General features: G+C 47.4%; 3 protein-coding genes across 3 annotated transcripts; 2 read left to right on the forward strand and 1 right to left on the reverse strand.

Annotated features, from left to right (window-relative positions):
- The first annotated feature begins 1,442 nt into the window (after window positions 1–1,442).
- Window positions 1,443–5,104, forward strand: LOC117857427 (ammonium transporter 3 member 3). Its single transcript, XM_034740086.2, has 3 exons — window positions 1,443–2,776; window positions 2,848–3,133; window positions 4,399–5,104. Exons 1-3 carry the CDS (start codon window positions 2,132–2,134, stop codon window positions 4,905–4,907), a joined length of 1,440 nt encoding a protein of 479 aa, XP_034595977.1. The 5' UTR covers window positions 1,443–2,131; the 3' UTR covers window positions 4,908–5,104.
- Window positions 5,105–5,585: 481 nt separating this feature from the next.
- On the reverse strand, window positions 5,586–8,160 carry LOC117857414 (protein FAR1-RELATED SEQUENCE 5). Its single transcript, XM_034740065.2, has 2 exons — window positions 8,003–8,160; window positions 5,586–7,910 (listed from the first exon to the last, which is right to left on the reverse strand). The coding sequence occupies exon 2, from the start codon at window positions 7,880–7,882 to the stop codon at window positions 5,738–5,740; it is 2,145 nt and encodes a 714-aa protein (XP_034595956.1). The 5' UTR covers window positions 7,883–7,910; window positions 8,003–8,160; the 3' UTR covers window positions 5,586–5,737.
- A 4,619-nt stretch (window positions 8,161–12,779) lies between these two features.
- Window positions 12,780–14,736, forward strand: LOC117842388 (exosome complex component RRP45B). Its single transcript, XM_034722814.2, has 6 exons — window positions 12,780–12,994; window positions 13,228–13,437; window positions 13,530–13,625; window positions 13,726–13,840; window positions 14,085–14,165; window positions 14,274–14,736. The coding sequence occupies exons 1-6, from the start codon at window positions 12,867–12,869 to the stop codon at window positions 14,490–14,492; spliced, it is 849 nt and encodes a 282-aa protein (XP_034578705.1). The 5' UTR covers window positions 12,780–12,866; the 3' UTR covers window positions 14,493–14,736.
- The last annotated feature ends 7,497 nt before the right edge of the window (window positions 14,737–22,233 follow it).

Below are 22,233 nucleotides of genomic sequence, written 5' to 3' on the forward strand. Positions count from 1 at the left end.
TTAAGCTTATAAATCGGCTGAAAAGCTGAAACGACTGATTTGTTGTGAGAGGAAAATACTGTTTGATGACTGATAAGTCGGCTGAATAAGCTGAAGTGAACAGACCATAGCTTGGTACTTAGGTTGGGAGACAGACGAGCGAGGCATATATGACTTTGCTAAATCAATCAGGCATGCTAAAATATCTCGCCTTCGTCTTCCTCACGGCTGCACGCTTTGCACCGCCGGGCACGCGCGATGTGCAACATGCGGTTGGACTTTGGAGGTCACCGTAGACTTTGATTTCCTTTTCACTGGCGCGGACAGTCAAAGCACATAGATCGCCTGCCAACTTGACGTGACACTTCACTTGTGCTTTTATTCAGGCTCCACGAATTATTCTGAGAACTCAAGTGCTATACGTACAAGAATAATGTGGAAGCACCTCTTGAGGATCAATGAGTCCAACCGTCTAGAATCTTTCGGTTTAGGATTCACGGCACTCAAACTGTCGTTACAGCTGAGCTGAATGTGAGACGGGGGTGTTTGGATCCAGCTAAACTTTAGTCCCTATCACATTGAATGTTTGACACTAATAGGAGTATTAAATATAGATTAATTATAAAACCAATTTCACAACCTCTAGGCTAAATCGCGAGACGAATCTATTAAGCCTAATTAGTCCATGATTTGACAATATGGTACTATAGTAAACATTCGCTAATGATGAATTAATTAGGACTAATAGATTCGTCTCGCGATTTAGCCTAGGGATTCTGCAATTAGTTTTGTAATTAGCTCATGTTTAGTCCTCCTAATTAGCGTCCGAATATCTGATATGACACGGACTAAACTTTAGCTCTAGGATCAAACGCCGTTAAACAACGCAGGGCTCCTCTTGCAGAAAAAAGGAGTTCAAACGGGTACAATCTATCAGCGAGACCAGCCCACCACCGACGAGCAACGCAGGGCGCCCCTCTTGCTTCCACGAGCCGTCAACAAAGCTCTATGTAACACAAGTAAAAAGAAGAGCATAACTCCCCTTGACGCGTCCACTATCAACTGCAAACCTGCAACATAAAACGCCGAAAAACTTACGATAAAGCCAGTCAGTTTGAGAGGAGGAACAACGCGATGGTTGTTGCACTCGGCAGACCAATAAGATTATGATTTAGGAGGTGAGGGCATCACTTGATAGTAAACAAGGAAAGCTTAGTTTTCATATGCAAGTACATACATCAGCTGTGACATATAATGCTTAGTAACCCCTTACATCACTCATCAAGGTTACCAAAATACCAATCATGCCGAGATGACATTAGCACCTTTGATTGATCCAGTAGTTTGGAGAAGTGTGTAAACAAAACAAGCATGAAACCAACTACAGCTATCTCGGAACCACTTCTGTTGCAGAGATATATTAGTATCTTTGTTCCAGTTTGTTTCTAGAATGGCGATGCAAGCCATTCAAGACTGGAGATAGTAGACGACGCCTGCTTCACGCCAAGCCACCTCAGAGTCATATGGATTTGAAGTGCAAGTCTACAACTCCTAGTCCAGGTCAACCAAAGATACCAAAGCAAGTCCTTTTCTGTGTCCTGCTTTGATTTCTTCTGCAGGAAAAGGAAAACCACCAGCGTGCAAACTCCCAGTTCCAACCTTCTCTTATCTCTTGAGTCTGTGGATTGCATTGCTTATGAACCCAGGTCACAGTTCCAGCTCACGAATATCATAATGCAAATATAAAAAAAACAGTGGTGTGCCGTGACAAGCAACTCTTTCCATATTACATATATTCATCAGCGTGCTGATTCCTCGGATTAATCATATCGGGGCAAGTCATAACAGAACTCAAATCAAGTAGTGAGCTGATCACAACAGGGCACGAAGCAGAGACTGCGATACAGTACTTCAGCAACAGCAAGTGCAGACTTGTCAGTGATAAAATGAATCTTACCTGCCCCTCTTCCCAGGTTTTAAGGCTGTGACCTTCACCTTGCTAGCCTGCAGTCAGGGAGGCATATATATAGTTAGTTGTACACTTCACAGGCAGAAACAACCTTAAAGAAGCTTTACTAGCTAAGTTCAGTGCAATTCACCCCCCTTCTTCCTCCTCTGCCTGCCCACTCCTACCAATCTTTCAGTGAGAACCATGGCAGGAGTGATACCTATTGCATACCGCAACTCTTCATCATCACCAGACTGGCTCAACAAGGGTGACAATGCGTGGCAGATGATATCTGCGACCCTCGTGGGCCTGCAGAGCATGCCAGGGCTGGTCATCCTGTACGGCAGCATCGTCAAGAAGAAGTGGGCCATCAACTCGGCGTTCATGGCGCTGTATGCCTTTGCAGCCGTCTGGATCTGCTGGGTCATCTGGGCATACAACATGTCGTTCGGTGACAGGCTCCTGCCCTTCTGGGGGAAAGCAAGGCCCGCACTCGGGCAGAGCTTCCTGGTGGCGCAGTCTGAGCTCACAGCCACCACTGTGCGGTACCACAACGGCACCCTTGAGGCGGATATGCTCCATCCATTCTACCCAGCTGCAACCATGGTGTACTTCCAGTGCATGTTTGCCACCATCATAATCATCATCCTTGCTGGATCGCTGCTCGGGCGCATGAACATCAAGGCCTGGATGGCCTTTGTGCCGCTCTGGATCACCTTCTCCTACACAATCTGTGCCTTCTCACTATGGGGTGGCGGCTTCCTCTTCCAGTGGGGTGTCATAGATTACTCTGGCGGCTATGTCATCCACCTCTCTTCTGGCATCGCCGGCCTTACCGCTGCCTATTGGGTACACAAAACATCCCTGATTCAATTCATCATTCCAATTCTCCATCAATGGTTCTGACAACTTGCACACAGGTGGGGCCAAGGTCAGCATCAGACAGGGAGCGGTTCCCTCCAAATAATGTCCTGCTGGTGCTAGCAGGGGCAGGGCTGCTGTGGCTTGGATGGACAGGTTTCAACGGTGGTGATCCGTACTCGGCCAACATCGACTCGTCTATGGCAGTGCTCAACACACATATCTGCGCATCCACCAGCCTGCTCGTGTGGACGCTCCTCGATGTCTTCTTCTTCGGAAAGCCGTCGGTAATTGGCGCCGTGCAGGGTATGATCACCGGTCTTGTATGCATCACCCCTGGTGCAGGTAAATAGCCTTCCCCTCCATTGACAACTGGACTAGTTCAACCAAAACCTAACCAATTAAAGTATTGCAACTTGCATTAGTACTGTATCACCATGGTAATATCATAGAAAGTAAACTAAGGAAAACAAGTGAAACTACCTTCAGCTATAGGCCTGTATCTGACAAAGTCAACAAATAATCTGCATCCTCTGCATTCCAGGCTCTTAGATCAATTCTACATCCTGCATCATTGAGATAAACCAAAACAGCCAGGACACAGTACTGTAGCCACCTAACAGGCCACAAGATAACTTTGATACACTAAATGCCAGAACTTGTGATAATATAATTGGGATAGACAAGTATTTAATTTGCAATTTTTAATTCTCTGAGGTGACACTCTTGCTGCTAAGCTACCAGCAAAGGGCATTGGTTGACAAGGATTTTGAAAACCAATGGACCTTCACTTGTTTCAAGCACTCAGATTCAAGCCACCTAACACTACTGTTTTTTTTTTTTTGATACTCTAACACTACTGGTTGGTATTTTATCAGAAAAGGGTTGGTAGCAGAAGAAGCCCCTATTTTGTCCCAGTTAGGACTAGCTTCACTTTGCTACTCCATTGGCCTCGAAAGTTTTTGTCACTTTCTTGTCAAGCATCTCAAAATAAAAATCCGTCTGACTGACAGAATCACGGTTCCTTTTTGGGATAAAGGATTCCTTGCTTTTATAGATAGCATATGATGAGATTTATTACATCAGATTCCAAACTGCTGGGCTTAGCAGCTTACAAAACCGAATAACCAAATGACCAGCGAGACAGAAAGCTACAAAGAAAACCGTTTCCAGGCATTGCAAGGGACTAACCACCAGTATAAGACTACCAACCAAAGCCTAAAACAGAAAGGCTAAGAACAGAAACACGGTTCTGACCATGTCATGTCTTTCCAAACTATTTTCCTTAAATAGACGGTAGCCTTCCTGATTGATTTTGATGTATTAGAATACAGTTTTAGCTTTTGTGTGGAAGTGCCCGTATTTTCAATTTTTTAGACAAAAAACAGGTTCAAAAATTTATCTGTGTGCAAATGAAGTTTCATGGAACTGAACAAAAGCAAGGACATAATATAATAGGCAAACTGACAAGGTGGGCATCAAGAATTCCATAGTACAAGTTAACAATGTAGTTAACCAGGATCGAACAACAAACATGTGCGCCAAATAGTCTCCATTCTCCATTTTAATTGGTTAACTAACAAAGACTCACTAGATCTTTCATTCAACAGGCCTGGTGCAAGGGTGGGCAGCTATTGTGATGGGAATTCTCTCAGGTAGCATTCCCTGGTACACCATGATGGTGCTGCACAAGAAGTGGTCCTTTATGCAGAGGATTGATGACACCCTTGGCGTCTTCCACACCCACGCAGTCGCAGGGTTCCTTGGTGGCGTCACCACTGGACTTTTTGCTGAACCAGTCCTCTGCAACCTCTTCCTCTCCATCCCAAACTCGAGAGGTGCATTTTATGGTGGTGATGGTGCATCGCAGTTTGGGAGGCAGATCACTGGTGCACTCTTCGTCATTGCCTGGAACATCGTTATCACTTCCATAATCTGTGTCCTTGTTAGCCTAGTCCTGCCGCTCCGAATTTCTGATGAACAGCTGCTTATCGGGGATGATGCTGTACATGGTGAGGAGGCCTATGCTATATGGGCAGAAGGTGAGCTCAATGACATAACCCACCATGGCGAGAGCAGACATAGTGGCATCGCCGTAGGAGTCACACAGAATGTTTGAGCATATCTTGTAACATTAAAAGAAAAAAAAGTAGAAGTGCATTTGTTTCTTACCAATTGACACGACAGAATTGTAAGCGGCGAGGCACATGTTTATGGAGGAATGTGGAATGTGCAGATTTTCTTTTTGTTTGGAACTTTCGAATCTTTTCTGCTTTCAAGATTATCTATGTTTTAAATTTGAAGCTACAGGAACTAGTTATTCTTTGCCACAAGTTGTTGCAGTTCATGCCATAACTCATGGAAGAGTGAAAAGGCAAGTGCTTTGGGGGCTATATATGAAAAGAAAGGCTAATAAATGGACAACTTCAGCAGGCAACTTTGCCAAAAAGAACAGTCGTTTCCTATTTCTGCGTGAGTAAGAACCAAAATGTGGCTTTTGGAAATGTACAATTGTAGATTTATCCAAATTACAACAACCTAAAGTTGCTCATATTTCTCCTATACTTGTCACAAAACTGGCAAATCCTTTCAGGATCTAAACTGATCTATTAACCAAGATGCATCAGCACCAGTAAATACATAAAAAAATACTAGTGTGTTTTTATCATACTGTAGCAGTTTAACAGATATCATTGCTTCATGGGAATTGTCAAAGTTGTGGTACCAAAGATTGGAATATCAGTTAAAGTGCAGGAAATACAACAAGAATTAAGTAGCAAAGTTGAAAGCACGAAACTTACTCAAACCTGTATCTCGTTTGAAAAACTTTTATTTTCATTTCTTAAAGAGTACAGTTTGAGTCAGAAGTTCTGCATGCATCTTCCAAAGAACCAGGAAATATCTTGCTCATCCTTAGCAGATAAGTCCAGAAGGTTAATTGGTGATTCTTTAAGTGGCATAAGCTGCATATTGTGTACCATTTCCTAGGTGTTTCTCCAATTCTTTCTCACCACTCTCAAGAGTTTCCCACAGCGCTTTCCTCAATTCCTCCTGTCCTTGGCTCTTTGTCACAAGGTCATAAGCATAACGCATAACATAGTTGCAGTATGCATCATCATCATCCATGCATTCCTGATATGACGATTCATATTGTTTTGGGTTAAAAACCCATTTCTTGGCATCCTTGGTCCACCGCTTCAGTATGTAGCTTTCTGGAATTTTGCATATATTTTTTATACTAAGAGCTTTCAGAGCATGCGGGCAAAGTAAACCCATTGTCTCAAATTTACTGCAGCTGCAACTTAATTCCATCGTAGACATATTGAGACGTACTGTGCAGACTCTTGATCCTCGCCCTTGCATGGTCATCTCAAATTGATGTGTGTTATTATCTTCACATGGAAGCTCCTTGAATTTTGTGGCACCACACCCATCAAGAAAATCTGTCTCAAACAACTTGTAGATTCTATGTGTATAAACTTTTGCTGCGTGATTCAAAATGTCACTGTGTTTTATGATACAAGCAGGTGGCTTTTGCAAACACCGTGTATCCTCCTCCAATTCTTTTTCCCTCCAGTCTTCAGATTGTTTATCCACAGTAACAGCAATTGCAGAAAGAGATGTCAATTTATCAGCAACACTATTGAATATGCTACTCATACTATCACATTGTGGCTCATACTCGACCCCACCATCAAAGGTGCCCTTGTTAAGAGCGCTACACCACTTCTGCTTGAGCTTATACAGTTTCTTAAGCCACTTATTATCCTGCAGCTTAAATTCATGGATCATTTGGGCCCATGTTTCCTCAAACTCTGTTTCTGAGTCACATCCCTGTATGCACTTGGTGAACATCTTATTGAACCCTTTTGAAACGTTAAGATAACCAAGACGAGAATGGGCATTCTTTTGGATGTGCCAATGAGCAATGCGATGGCATGTATTCGGAAAAACTTCCTCAATTGCTTTTGACACAACTTGATCAAGATTCGTGAAAATAGATTGAGGATGCCGGTTCCCCATGGACTCCAAGAAAGATTTGAACAGCCACACAAAAGCTGACATTGATTCGTCAGCTAAGAGGGCACAGCCATACATAGTGGTCTGCCAATGGTGGTTCACGCCAACAAAAGGTGCACATATCAAGTTCTGTTTGCTCAAGCGGTAAGTCGAATCGAACACAATCACATCACCGAAACAGTCATAGTCGATCCTGCTCCTCCCATCGCGCCAAAAGAAATTAGTCATCCGACCGCTTTGGTCCAATTGAACATCCCAGTAGAACATTGCATCTTCATTTGCTCTGGTTTTCAGGTAGCTCACAAGGCTCTGCAGGTCTCCAGTCCCTACGGCCAGCGTCTTCACCGCAGCACCATAACCAAGTAGCAAATGCTGCTTTGAATTGTCCACATTGTTGGTCGCACTAGTACTCCCCGCAGGCAATTGTGGAGCACCACCTTGTACCTGATACCCGGCGTATAGCATTGCCTCGACTGAACTTGACCGCCCTGCTATAAGTGATCTCGCAGACCGCAAAAGGTGCCGTTCCTCTGGCCTTGCCAGGTTGTGGTTATGATCAGAGACCAGCCTGATAACCTTCCACTCCCCATGATCATTCACCCTGAACCGCACCATCGCCCTGCAGTTGGTCCTAGTATGTGGGTCGTTGAAATTCGCATCAGTGAGCTTCTCCCCTTCCTTGAGCCCCTCCTTGGAGCAGAAGTAGTCCTTGGTGCGTATCCGCTTGGTGCCGGTGAAGTAGGACTGCTTCCCTTTCCTGATGCTGAACCCCATCCGGTGGCCGTAGTCGCAGTAGAGCTTGTAGGCGGCCTCTTCGCTGTACACCACCTTCCGGAGCAGCTCCTCCGTGCCCTCCTTGCTGCCCTGCACCGTCGCGGCTTCCTCCCCCTCGTTCTCCGCATCGTCGCCGTACTCCACCCGCCTCTCGTCGCCGGAGGTGGAAACGACCATGGCCACTTGAGCTTCCGTCGTGGCCACGTCGCCACCGCCGCCGCCGACACCGTCCTCGTGCGGCACGACCGCCCCCTCGCCGGCCTGGTCCGCGCCGGCGGCGGCGGACTCGACGGGCGACATGGGGCACCCAAGCCCAAGACCGAACCACCTAATCGAAGCATGGATGGGTGGATGGATTAGATCAGTAGGGCACCGCACGCCGAGGAAGGGACTGAATCCAAGCGAGGTAGGGTCGCTTACCTAGAAGCAGTCCAAGTCCAGATGAGCGGATCTCCGCTCCGCCCCAGTCCAGCGAGTGGAACGGAGGAGAACGACGACGAAGGAAGGGGACGGCTCTGAGCGAGAGGAAATTCGGTGGAAGGAGGCCGCCGGGGCCAGGGGCTGAGGGGCTCGCTTGTTGTGTACCGGCGTCGCCGGCGGCGAGGCGAAACGAAAAGAAATTTGGGTACATCGGCCCATAGAACATGGTGGCCTTGTTCGGCCCAATCGGTGGAGGAATGAAAATCAGCGCGAGATGGTACGGCGGGATGGGCACTTCTGTTCAGCGTTTTAGCACGAGGAGGCGATCGCCAGGCGAGCTCCGATCTCGTCAGGTGCGTTAGTCTCATGAACTAACTCTTCTTTGTCTGTCTCCCTGATGAATGAACCTTTGGATTTGATCAAACTCCCTTCATCACATTGGGTTGAGGTTGATCAAGAGCTTTCCCTTTTGATTTCAGTGTTTTATTCTGTCACATGTTTCTTTGAATCCTTTAATTTTCTTTCCTTTCAAGAATTATTTAAAAGGTTGGGGAAGAGGCAAGTAGCAATGGAGCACGAGCAAAAAATACTACTCCACCTGTTCCAAATTGTAGGTCGTTTTGGTTTTTAGGTTCATAGATATTATTTTGCATGTAGACATACACTATATCTGGATGCATAATACTTTATCCGTTTCAAATTGTAGGTCGTTTTGGATCTTTTAGATTTATAGATATTATTATGTATCTAGACCTACGCTATATTTAGATACATAATAATATCTATGAACCTAAAAAAATCAAAACAACCTACAATTTGGAACGTAAGGAGTAATATTTATGCACCTAGAAAAGCTAAAATGACCTACAATTTGAAACGACGGGAGTAGAAGCTGGTGCAGTGGCGCTTCCAAGGTCTACAACTCCACATGGCCTATCCCGTTAGGGAGAAAGAATTTGAAGAAATACGACCCTGGGTTTGCAAGCAAGCAATCAAGCACTATGCAAGTGACATGCTTGTTCAGTTATGGAAGCATAGTGGTCATTTTGCAAGAGCGAGCGAAGCGCGACAGCGCCGGGCGGCACGGTGGCGCCGGCAGCCCGTACCATTTCGGGCCGGTTCTCCTGCCTGGCGCCTGCCTGTGATTGGGCCGAACAAGGCCAGAGAGTTATGTGGGCCGATGGACGCGCGGGCAACGGCGATGCGGCACGTCCCTCTTACGTAAAATCCACTACGGGGAGAAATTTGGGTGCAGACAAACCGAGGCCCGAGGGAGAGGCGGATGGAGCGCAATGAAATTTTGCGAGAAAAACATTTTTATGAGGTGACAAAACACGGAAATTATAATTTCCGAACGTTCTATTGCAAGTGTTTTATGCGCCTTTTTTAGAATGTTTCATGCGCTTTAAAATCAGCTAGCGAGTCACGAAATTAGATTTGGTTCATTTAATTTCGAATTTCTTATAAATTTTAAACGCGCGGGACTAAACCATATGACCCTATCCATTTGGTCTGTCTCTTCTCTTTCACAAAGGAATCAGGAATGAAACCGATACGGCAAAAAGAAACGATCTACATATATAACGAAAGAATGGAGAACGGCAAACGAGAACACCGTTTCCGAAAAATACCATCGAGCTGACGCCGACGCCGTGCACGTCCATCTCCTCCCCTTCTCTTTCCCACGCTGAGCTCCGGCAGAAAATCTCGATTCCTTATAGGTGGGGCTGGGGGCGGACCCTTGCGGTGGCGTGAGTTGGAGGAGGCAGGGCCGCAGGGCCTCTGATCGATCTGGGTGGTGCTGCCTCGTCGAGGTCCTGGAGCATGGCTCGAGCGGCCGGGCTATGGAGCTCGAAGAGGACCTCGACTGCAGTCGCGGCATAGCGATGTCAAGTTTGATGCCATTGTGGGCGAGCATGAGCAGCATGCGGCAACTCTCGATGCAGTCATGTGGACACTCGTACCTCGTACGCGCTGAACTCCAAGGCCGCTTGCTGCCCCCAGCTCGTCGTGCCGACGGCATCGGCGGAGCAATCCTTCAACAGGGATGGGGCCGCCTGCTGTTGTGCGTGGCGAGCGGTGGACGAGGCCGTGACGGCTGTGGAGCGCCGGAGACGGGTGGCGGAGGCACGCGGCATGAGCTGGCGCGTGCGATTTAGGCCGCAGCTGCTGCCTGCTGTCGGAGGCCGAGAAGGCGAGAACGATGGCGGCGACAGCTGGTGCCTCACCGGTCACCAAATTGCTAATTCCTCTCTAATCTCCGTTGACTCCATTCAATTGATGTTCTTAATCCTACCTACCAATATCAGGGCACGTACAACGGTCGTGGCAGCTGTCGTCTCACGATGGAAGTTTTGCAAAATCCTCCTCGCTTCACTGCAGTAACTGAAGAGAGAGAGGGAAGCCGTCGCGTGGGAAGACGACGGCAAGCGCTCGTGCTCCCAGGCGAAGAAGACGGCTGGCTGCGCGTTGTACGGAGCGTCGCCTCCTCGTCGACACCGGCTGGCATGCAAACATTTAATGATTTGTTGACAGCCAAAACAGATAGCAGCTGTCTGTGGGTTGTACGAGCTGTCTATTTAACCGTCTATGTTGTAAATTCCAAGAACTTAGAGACAGCAGCTGTCTCACTGTTGTACGTGCCCTCAGTGCTGGGTGCTGCGACGGCTGCGCCAAGAGCAATCGATTACAAGCAAGAGATGAGGATGCAGGGACGGAGCGGAGGAGTCCAACGCCATAGACTAGATGTTGACCCTGCGCAAAACGTCTGACGGCAAGGAGATTCACGGCGTTAGCTTGAAACACGAAGGAATGCTATTTTCAAGTAACAGTTCATTCTTTCGATGGTATTTTACTTAACGGTGGTATTTGTTTTTGGAAACGGTGTTTGTAGAACTAATTTTCCCATAACAAAAATAAGGTGTTGATGAATCCAAACACAGTCAGAGTCATTTGTTATTTTTGATGTCTTAACATGATATGTGACTGGATATTTGGTCTCATGGATAAATAATTGGTACTCCCTCCATCCCAAAATTATAGGTCGTTTTCACTTTTCTATATTTATAGATATTCTAAGGCATAACAAAATATATGAATCTAAAAAAGTTAAAATAACCTATAATTTCGGACGGAGGGAGGAGTAATTTATTAGGCCAATCTCAATAGGAATTTCATAGAGAGTTTCATCAGCATTAATTTCTATACCACATCAGCAATTTTGCTGATTTGGAAAGGTTTTTATAAGGAGTGAAATGATAGAGTTTCATGAAATGAGAGAGGCGTTTCATCCCTATGAAAACCAACAGGTACAGTTACCTAATTTACAGTCTAGGTAACAGTGCAATGAAATCGTGCAGTGAGACTGACAACATGCTATTCAGAAGTGATAAATTCACTTGTTACTAATACGTGTTGTCCGTCACCGTTATTAGTAACAAGCATCACCTTTTACTCGTAGCAAAGTACATTTTTCCTACTATTCAATACACTTTCTCACTCATTCTTTCAGCAAATCAAGGGTTGAAAGCAATGAGAGTGGCTACGGCAAACATACACATGGAATTTGAACATGAAAGAAGTAAGAGGAGTACGAAAGTGGGGGTTTCGATGATTCAAAGTTAGGGGATGTTTAGATACGAGGTCCTAAACTTTACGAGGGTCACATCGGATGTTCGGACGCTAATTAGGAGGACTAAACATGAGCTAATTACAAAACTAATTGCAGAATCCCTAGGCTAAATCGCGAGACGAATCTATTAGTCCTAATTAATTCATCATTAGCGAATGTTTACTATAGTACCATATTGTCAAATCATGGACTAATTAGGCTTAATAGATTCGTCTCGCGATTTAGCCTAGAGGTTGTGAAATTGGTTTTATAATTAATCTATATTTAATACTCCTATTAGTGTCAAACATTCAATGTGATAGGGACTAAAGTTTAGCTGGATCCAAACACCCCCGTCTCACATTCAGCTCAGCTGTAACGACAGTTTGAGTGCCGTGAATCCTAAACCGAAAGATTCTAGACGGTTGGACTCATTGATCCTCAAGAGGTGCTTCCACATTATTCTTGTACGTATAGCACTTGAGTTCTCAGAATAATTCGTGGAGCCTGAATAAAAGCACAAGTGAAGTGTCACGTCAAGTTGGCAGGCGATCTATGTGCTTTGACTGTCCGCGCCAGTGAAAAGGAAATCAAAGTCTACGGTGACCTCCAAAGTCCAACCGCATGTTGCACATCGCGCGTGCCCGGCGGTGCAAAGCGTGCAGCCGTGAGGAAGACGAAGGCGAGATATTTTAGCATGCCTGATTGATTTAGCAAAGTCATATATGCCTCGCTCGTCTGTCTCCCAACCTAAGTACCAAGCTATGGTCTGTTCACTTCAGCTTATTCAGCCGACTTATCAGTCATCAAACAGTATTTTCCTCTCACAACAAATCAGTCGTTTCAGCTTTTCAGCCGATTTATAAGCTTAAGCTAACTTCTACTTGCAGAACATTCAATTTATTCCGTTTGCTTTTCAAAGAGACAGATAGGAAATCAATTTCCTCTCAGAATTTTTTTCGCGTGAGTATATTGAGCGTCCATTTTTTTTAAAAATAAAAAGATTAGTGTGCGCGTTTTAAAGAGAGTAAATGTGTTTTTTATGCCACGGCCCAGCCCACAATCCTGGCCCGGCTCATACAGGATATGTTGTTGCTTTCCCGCAGTCCGCTCCTTTCACGGACCGCTCGGTCCGTCGCGGCCCCACCCCTCTCTCAAAAGGAAAGAAAACGGACGCGACCAAACCAAACCGACCAAACCCCTTGGGCCGCTAAAACCCTAGCTCTCTCCCGCCGCCGGCGAGAGTCCGCGGCCATGGAGCACCTCCGGTGGCGCCCCACGGTGAACGAGCGCGCATTCATCGAGCGCTCGCTCGAGTCCGACCTCCGCGTCGACGGCCGCCACTCCTTCGACTTCCGCACACTCAAGATTACCTTCGGCAGGTACATCCACCTCCACGCCTCACCCCCACCTTCTTACCTAGTCCCATCTCAGTTACGTCCCACTCCTCCGGGTCGAGATTGCTCCTCGGCCGTCAATGGCCGCGCGCAATTTGGTCTCGCCGCCGCGGCGGCTTGGCCTCGCTTTGCTCCGGCGCGTGGCGATTTTGGGCGTTGACTAGGCGAGTGGGTTTGCTTCCATATTGATATAATGATATTGCTATTGGGAACTCCAGGGAGGACGGTTCGTCGGAGGTGCAGCTAGGGGAGACACACGTGCTCGGCTACGTGACCGCGCAGCTGGTGCAGCCCTACAGGGACAGGCCGAACGAGGGGACGCTGGCCATATTCACAGAGTTCTCGCCCATGGCCGACCCCGTCTTCGAGCCTGGGCGTCCTGGAGAATCAGCAATTGAGCTTGGCCGAGTCATCGACCGTGGCCTCAGGTCCCCAGATTCTTGTTTCTCTTTTATTTCATCAAAGGATTTTGAGCGCGGAGTCTAATGAGGATTTCTTTCTGTGCTTATGTCTTTTCCAGGGAGAGCCGGGCCGTGGACATGGAGTCCCTGTGTGTTGTTGCTGGGAAGCATGTTTGGTCTGTGCGTGTCGACCTTCACATCTTGGATAATGGAGGGTACGGGTTATTGGGTTATGCATTGTCTGATGATATAATTAATTTGTCAACACTTTCAAGTTACAGTTCTAAGCTTGTCCATTGCCATGCTTTCCCTCAGGAATCTCATTGATGCAGCTAACATTGCTGCGTTGGCAGCCTTGTCTACTTTCCGGAGGCCTGAATGCACAATTGGTGGGGACGATGGTCAGCAAGTTATAGTACATGATCCTGAGGTAGACACCCACTTGCAATGTGTTCTGCTTTATATCATCTTGCTAATATATCATTCAAAGTTCAAGCACCCTTGTAAAGCATTAGATTCACTACTTTACTAGGTTGTTATGAACAATTTGCAGGGTTCCCATAAATTTCAGTACACACAACTTCAATATAGACCCATTGCTAGTTGTCACATTCTGACCTGCTTTGTTGACACCACTGACCTATCTTGTGTTCTGTTTCTTATGTATTTTACAGGCCAGGGATCCAATCCCTCTTACAATACATCATATGCCCATTGCTGTAACCTTTGCATATTTTGGTGAAGGTAACATCGTGGTACGTCCCTATGTTTCAGGAGATTAAACTGATTTTGAGTTTTTGACTAATGGCCATCATGTTCTATCATTGTCATCCTCAATTGTGTAACTTAATCTTTTTGTGTAGGTTGTTGACCCCACATACAAGGAAGAAGCAGTAATGGGAGGGAGGATGACTGCTACAATTAACTCAAATGGTGATATTTGTTCCATCCAAAAAGCTGGTGGGGAGGGCGTCATGTCAAGTGTTGTTATGCAGTGTTTAAGAATTGCTTCGGTTAAGGCTGCTGATATAACAAGCAAAATAAAGAAAGCAGTAAGTGAGGGGCCTCAAATTGATGACTAGCCAAGGTGTCCATGCTTCGATAGGGATCCCAAATGAACAAGTTAAAAACCAAATCACGCAAATGATGTTAATTGCGTTATAGTGAAATTCTATGGCATTTTACTTTTGCATTACAAAATTCCTTCTTTACCTACATAAAGATTATGTTGCATATTTACTTAGTTGAAAAATGTTCACTTACACTACATCAGCATCTGCAGCAGACTACATTCCCCGTTTTACTCAATAGAAATATTTTCCCTTATACTAGCAATCTCTCCACTAGATACACATGCAAATTTTGCTGATTTGGAAAGGTTTTTATAAGGAGAGAAATGATAGAGTTTCATGAAATGAGAGAGGCGTTTCATCCCTATGAAAACCAACAGGTACAGTTACCTAATTTACAGTCTAGGTAACAGTGCAATGAAATCGTGCAGTGAGACTGACAACATGCTATTCAGAAGTGATAAATTCACTTGTTACTAATACGTGTTGTCCGTCACCGTTATTAGTAACAAGCATCACCTTTTACTCGTAGCAAAGTACATTTTTCCTACTATTCAATACACTTTCTCACTCATTCTTTCAGCAAATCAAGGGTTGAAAGCAATGAGAGTGGCTACGGCAAACATACACATGGAATTTGAACATGAAAGAAGTAAGAGGAGTACGAAAGTGGGGGTTTCGATGATTCAAAGTTAGGGGATGTTTAGATACGAGGTCCTAAACTTTACGAGGGTCACATCGGATGTTCGGACGCTAATTAGGAGGACTAAACATGAGCTAATTATAAAACTAATTGCAGAACCCCTATACTAATTCGCGAGACGAATCTATTAAGCCTAATTAATCCATCATTAGCAAATGGTTACTGTAGCACCACATTATCAAATCATGGACTAATTAGGCTTAATAGATTCGTCTCACGAATTAGACTCGATCTGTGCAATTAGTTTTGTAATTAGACTATATTTAATACTTCTAATTAGTATCAAACATCCGATGTGACAGGTACTAAAGTTTAAACACCCTCTTAGCAGTCATCAAATCGCAACTACTGGTGTTCAGTAAATCATTGACATACTCTTGCCATTCTTTTTTTTTTGCAAATTTGTATGATTATTTTTGTCAGATTTGTTTCATATATTTTTTGAAACTCAAAATATTTTATGAAAAATTTGCACCTAAAGTTATTTGGAAAACTTTTATCTAGAAATTTCTAGAAAAGTTCTCCCTGTTTTGTAGCAAATTTTTTTTTTTATAAATTCATGCATAGTTTTCACCAAAATTTTCATAGAAGCCTTTTTGATACTTCCGCTAATGTATTTTCTTGAGAAGTTTTTGTTAATCATTTCGCGCAAAATCATTCAGAGTTTTTCTTTTTCCTTATAAACTCTCACGTGCCTTTCTTCTTCTCTTGGCATGAAGAAATAAGGTTGCTTGCATGTAAAACTACTTTACATATAAGGGAAAGAAGCAAACTAACGAGCGAAAGGAACTATCCATAAAAGAAATTCTCCCGGCATCATTACGAAACGAAGTGCATTAGGGCCTAGTCACGGCCTCACGTGGACATAGGAACACACTTATTATTTTTATATTAAATATGCTTCAATTTGCTGTTAACCTGTTGCTTACATTCAAAGGAGACCACAGCGTTAGCGGCCGTCCGTGTGTAGGACTCCAAAAATAACTGCGCAATCAAGCTGTTGCTCTGCTCCCCTCCGTGCTCTCTCCTGCACCGTCTAACCACGGCTCGTTTTTTACAGCTTGGTTTTACCCCACTCACGTTTTCAAGCGAGCGACACCCAATCTTGCGCCGCACGCCGAACCCTTCAAAAACCCAGCACCCGGCCGAACCAACTGCCCGGAATCCAACCAAATCTCTCTCTCGATCGAAATGGAGTCGTCTTCCTCGTCCGCAGAGATGCCGGACCCGCGGATCATCCTGGGCCGCGTCGCCCAGCACGTCGCCGACGAGGACCCCGGCGAGCTCTCCCTCCCGCTCGCCAACCGGCCGCACCTCTCCCGCCTCACCATCTATCCCCTCGTGATTCGGCAAGTACCCCACGGCCACCTACTACGGCAACGCCGGGCACCCCTACATCATCGCCGCCAACGACGCCGGCCTTCTCCTCCACGTGTCCCTGAACCCCCACGCGGGCCTCAACCTCGACCAGCCCGACCCGGAAGGCAACCTCGTCGTGGCGTGGGACTTCATCCCCGTCGACGGCACCGGGCGCCGCGAGTTGAGCGCCACCACCAAGCTCATCGCCGACCGCGACGTCGATCTGCTGTCCCAGTTCTCCGGCGTCAAGAGCGTCGGCCTCCTCCCGCTCTCCGCCCCCGCCGGGTTCGTGGTCGCCGAGCTCCAGGTCGTCGAGCAGCCCGACCGGCGCGTCGCCAACCTCCTCTGGTTCCGCTCCGACGAAGACTCGTGGAACGAGCTAGGTCCAGCTCGCCTGCCCCGACGTCACCCCGGTGCCAGCGAGAAGTGGATCCCCAATGACGTGATCGCCTACGACAAGAAGCTCTGGTGGGCCGACCTCACGCGGGGGCTCCTCAACCCGGTCGACCCCTCGCCGCACCTGAGCTTCGTGAACCTCCCGGCGGATCTCGTCGCTCTCGAGGACAGGCACGAGGGGCCGGAGCGGATCGACACCCGCCACATCGTGAGGATGAGCGGCGGCGAACTGCGGTTCGTGGACGTCGTCCGCAAGCACGACGAGCCCCCGGAGGCGACGCGGGTGGTCGTCTGGACGCTGGAGTCCATGTTCGATCCGGCGAAGGGCAGAGCGAGGTGGGAGCACCACCAGTGCAGGACAACCCTAGCGGCGATCTGGCAGGACGCTAGCTACTCAGGGCCGGCTCTATAATTTTATGGACATTGGACAAGCAAGGCGACATTGAACTAATAATTTATAATATCAAAACTACCGGTATGAATAATAAAAATTACTTTGTATAGTTCATAAATCATAACAATAGTGTAACAAAAAAAATCAAAAATAATAACATTATGATTACCTCAAATAAAAAATACAATGCTTTAGTGCTTTGTAAAAAACCGTCTTCGGGCATTTCTTGATGCAAAATCTTCAAGAACAGTACGATTAATCTTGTAACATAGTTTATCTCAAATAATTTTTCAATAGTTTGAATTTAGCGAAACTTCTTTCAACTAATGCCACTATCATTAGAATAGTTAAGAGAATCCGATATGCAATGGAAACAATAGCGGAGGACGGGAGGAGACGACCACGGATGCGGCCGGCAGCAGGAAACGTTCTAAATGCAGAAAGCCATAAACAAAATGTCGCGTCACTCGTTCATCGCATCCTCGCCTGCCTGCAGCGTCGGGCGCCCTCCGCTCGACCGCTCGATGCCTTTCCCTCGGATCGAGATCGATCAGGTTACGTAGACTGAGCACCTGGCCTTGTGATGGGCCGATGGCCTGCTTTGTGACTTTATACGTACTAATTACCTATGATCTTGAGCCCCCTAGCTCCATGCCCCCCGGCGGTCGCACCTCCTGCCCACCCCTAGAGCCGGCCCTGCCCACCCCCTAGAGCCGGCCCTGCAGCTACTTGACATCGGGGGTGCCGCGGCAGTTCCCCGAGCTCGCGTTCTTGCACCCCGACAAGCACGACGTTGTCTACTTCTTACTGGACAGCTGTCTCTTCTCCAGGGCCGAGCGCAGGGGAGTGCGGCCTGTGCGACGGCACAGGGCCTCCAAATTTTAGGGGTCCACCGGACTGGCCGTCCTCCATCGTGATCCATCCATAGGCCTGTCCATCCATCATTCAGCGGTTCAGCTCATCCGTCAGCACTCAGCAGGAGGCTTTTGATCCTTCAGGTTTCAAGGGTTCAGCCCTGTACGCGGCAGTGGGATCGAGGCGTCACCGACTCACCGCGTCAGGCGTGCGCACGCGCCCTTCAGGCTTCAGCCCTTGATGCGGCACCGGGATCGAGGCGACAAGCGGACGAGGCATCACCGCGACACCGCGTTAGGGCGACATTGCATTAGGCGCAGCCCCGGCCGATTGTGCAGCCTCGGCCGATTACGCCGACTTGCATTTAAGTTTTTGCCAGTCGATTGCGCAGCCCCGACGGCATTGAGGCGCTGGCACAGGGTGAGAGGAACCGATCTAGAAGACTGGAACGTGCCGGATTTAACACTTTGTGAATTGTGATCGATCGTCGATCGAGTCTCCAGGTATACTAATCAGGTCCAGTTAATTTTCAATATTTTCATCAATTTTGATGGGTGATGACTAATATAATTAGACCTCATTTTAGAGTTTGGCACAGGGTCTCGATTTTTTCCGGCTCAGCCCTGTCGTCCGTAGGCCTGCCGGCACGCCGGGCATCTCAAAGCGGTCATCGTCCTTGCTTCCCTCAGGACGCCTCCGCTTTGCTCCATCTAGCCACTAGTCAGACCACACCGTGGAGGGCGTTGGGCCTCGGTGGCCTCTACGCCGCTGCCGGCCAGACTGACTACGTCGCGCTGCAGTTTGTGCGATCTGCGGCCGGTGGGGTCTTGCTCCATCGGGGGCCATGTCTCGTGCCCCCACGTGGGTTGGGGTCGCTCCGTTGTTGAGTCCCTCCACCGGCGGTCGCCAGTCGTGACTCCTTTAGTCTCCGCTGCCGTGCATCCCTCTGGGGACGTTTAGCATCCTGCTCCAGCATAGGCAGGCTCATCGGCCAGGCTCTGGCCACCCCGGCCAAGCCCGTGGGATGTAGAGATTTTGTTTGACAAATTTGTATCTCGTGGGCCAAGCCCAACAAAGGTCTTGTTTGGTATTGAATGTGTTCATCGTGTATTTGGCTCATGGTGGAGTTACCACCCACCTCTCATTTCTCTCTGTGCCACCAACGCACGCTACCCACCGTGGCCTCGACTTGCGGTGTGCCACCGCGTCCGCCGCTCACCTGGGCGTCACTGTCGTCGCCTTCTGTGGCGCCAATCCCCCACGCGCCACTGCATGCCCCGCCGTACGCACGTAGGCCCCTCATCTAGTCATCAGTTCTAAAGGCATCGCACCTCTTCTTCTCCCAATCATCACTTTTCTTCCTCAACTCTCATTGATCTTGAACTGTATGCGCGTATGTGTGCGTTGGTCGTCGGGTCCCACATCGGAGGAGGGAGGCGAAGGTGGTGCTATTCGAGCACATGGTCTGGATGCTGGGGAACGTGGACAAGCTACCGGAATCCTTTGACGAGCTCAGTACTACGCGTGCCGAGTGCTGTTAGCAGCCACTGCTCCCGGTCCGGCTGCCAGAGCTGGAGGCTTCTTGAATTTTGAAGCCGGCGGTGGTAAATCGGTCTGCAATTCCTCTGTTTTGAGTAGGATTAGAGTAGGAGAAACCATTGTTAATCGCCGCGTCGGTAATCCCTGGCTTAATAACTACTACTTTGTCTTGTGCATCGTTGCTAAATTTCATTCGATTCGTCTCTTGAATCGAACTTATTCCTTACCCAATTTGAGATCTAAACCTTGAATTGAACTTTCCCTCATTCAATTCAATATCCTTGTTGTTCGATTGAACTTGTTCCGCTGGGGAGCTCCAGCTCCACGGCCGCAGCTGGATTGAACCGCGGAGCAGTAGCGCTCGGTGACGTGCTGCTAGCAGCGGTTGCGCTCGCGAGGCTGAAGGTCGGGGACCCTAATGCAGACTTCTTCGAGATGGCAGTGAGGTTTGGGCTAAGTGGCTGCCAACTGTGATGAGGAGGCTGAGCTGCAGATGCCAGCGAGCTCACCACGGCACCCTCACCCAAGTCCGTTGCTTCTGTGACTGCGGCATCGCCTCTGCCCTCCCTATCAGTGTTTAGACCCGGCAACCTACCAAAGGGGTACTTGAGATAGTGTTTTATGCGTAGGCTCACCGAGATCAGGAACTCGAAGGTTACAGGTCGCTTATGTCGCATAATACCCTATGTCTTGTGTGTTGGTTGTATTGTATTGATTGAACTTGTTTGGAGGGTGTCCCTGCCTCGCCTTATATTGCCGGGAGCAGGGTTACAGGTCGGTTGTTTACAAGAATACTAGTCGGATTCGACTAAAAAGTTCTACTCTAATTGTCGCGTAATACCCTAGATCAAGAACTCGAAGGTGAACTCGAACACACGATTTAGACAGGTTCGAGTCGCTTATGTCGCGTAATACCCTACGTCCTGTGTGTTGGTTGTATTGTATTGATTGAACTTGTTTGGAGGGGGTCCCTGCCTCGCCTTATATTGCCGGGGGCAGGGTTACAGGTCGGTTGTTTACAAGAATACTAGTCGGATTCGACTAAAAGTTCTACTCTAATTGCTATGAGTAGTTTCCTAATCCTCGACTAGTTCTTGTCCTCCACGTAGACCACGCCTTTCTGCACCGTAGTCTCCATATCTGACATGTCTCGGTGTACAACCCTGTATCTAGGACTGTCCAACCTTCTGGTGGGCTCATAGATGTATGGACGACAAGCCCCCGAGTACTTTTTAGTCAAATGTAGTAGTCCTGAGTATTTCTGTAGATGGCTCTAACTAATTTATGGTGCTCTTTGAGTACTCCATCGGATTGAGTCTTCGAATGTACACGAGTACTGCCATGCGGCTAGTATGTGCTCAAACCTCATTTAACTTGGTCTTGAATCTTCAATCTTATATGGAAGTGCGATGAAAATCGTACTCCATATGGAGTAGCCCCCGAGTCTTAGGTTGAATCAAAGAATCAAGCTGAGAGTCAATCTTGTAATTTCACATCTCTTTTACCTTAAAAATCCAAAGAAAAAACTTTTTAGCCGATGGGCACGTGGCACACAGCCCCTGAGCCGTTACACAACTAGTTTGGGTATAAGGGTCAACCACTAGTCAACGTGATCGTTCGCTAATAGTAACTTTATCTCTTCCAAAAAAAATTGGAAACTGTCAAGCGATAACTTCGAGCGTTTTAAAAATGAAATATTCCCGTTAAACTCGCCGCGGGTTTAACTATGCTGCAGTTATAAATAACAAAGGAATTCATTAGTTCCATTTCACCCGAGCTATTCTGCCCATTCATCTTTCTGATTGTAGCCCTAGCGCCGTCGCTCACCTAAGCTTTGAGCTTCGAGTGCCACCGTCTCCCACCGCTTAGCCCTCAAGCGGATGCACAAGAAGACCCTCGTGGCAACATGAATGGGGAAGAAAGCAATATCCAGCAAGGTAGTGAAGATCAAGAAGAGGAACACGGCGAAGAAGGAGATCCAACTGCTGGTGCCGAAGTACGGCAAGACGGATCAAATGGCTCCGCCAAATCAAGCTTGCGTCGGGAAGAAATCCGTGCTGACGGAAACAGATATTCAGGCGTATGTAGATGCCAAGCTTCTCCAGGAGCAGGACTTAATCAACTGGAGAGCTGCCTTTGGCACCTCCTAGCCACTGGAGAGCTACACCCACGAGACGGTAATCTTCACGCATTTCATTAAGCAAGGGTTGGCTTTGCCTGCATTTGATTTTTTCCGCGGGCTGCTGAGTTATTACAAATTGGACTTAGTCCGCCTCAACCCAAACTCGATTTTGCACATAGCAATTTTTATGCATTTGTACGAGGCTTTCCTTGGAATCTAGCCACACTTGCAGCTCTTCCGGAAGTTTTTCAAAGTGAAGTCCCACCCCAGAATGGATCGTCTGGGGGGGGCAGGCATTCAACTGCGGGAGAAGATTAAAGGTTTGTACTTGGATTACGAGCTGATCGACTCCCACTCTAGCTGGAAAGAGAGGTAGTTCTACATT

Source organism: Setaria viridis, chromosome 1, assembly GCF_005286985.2.
Source record: "Setaria viridis chromosome 1, Setaria_viridis_v4.0, whole genome shotgun sequence".
NCBI classification, from domain to species: Eukaryota; Viridiplantae; Streptophyta; class Magnoliopsida; order Poales; family Poaceae; genus Setaria; species Setaria viridis.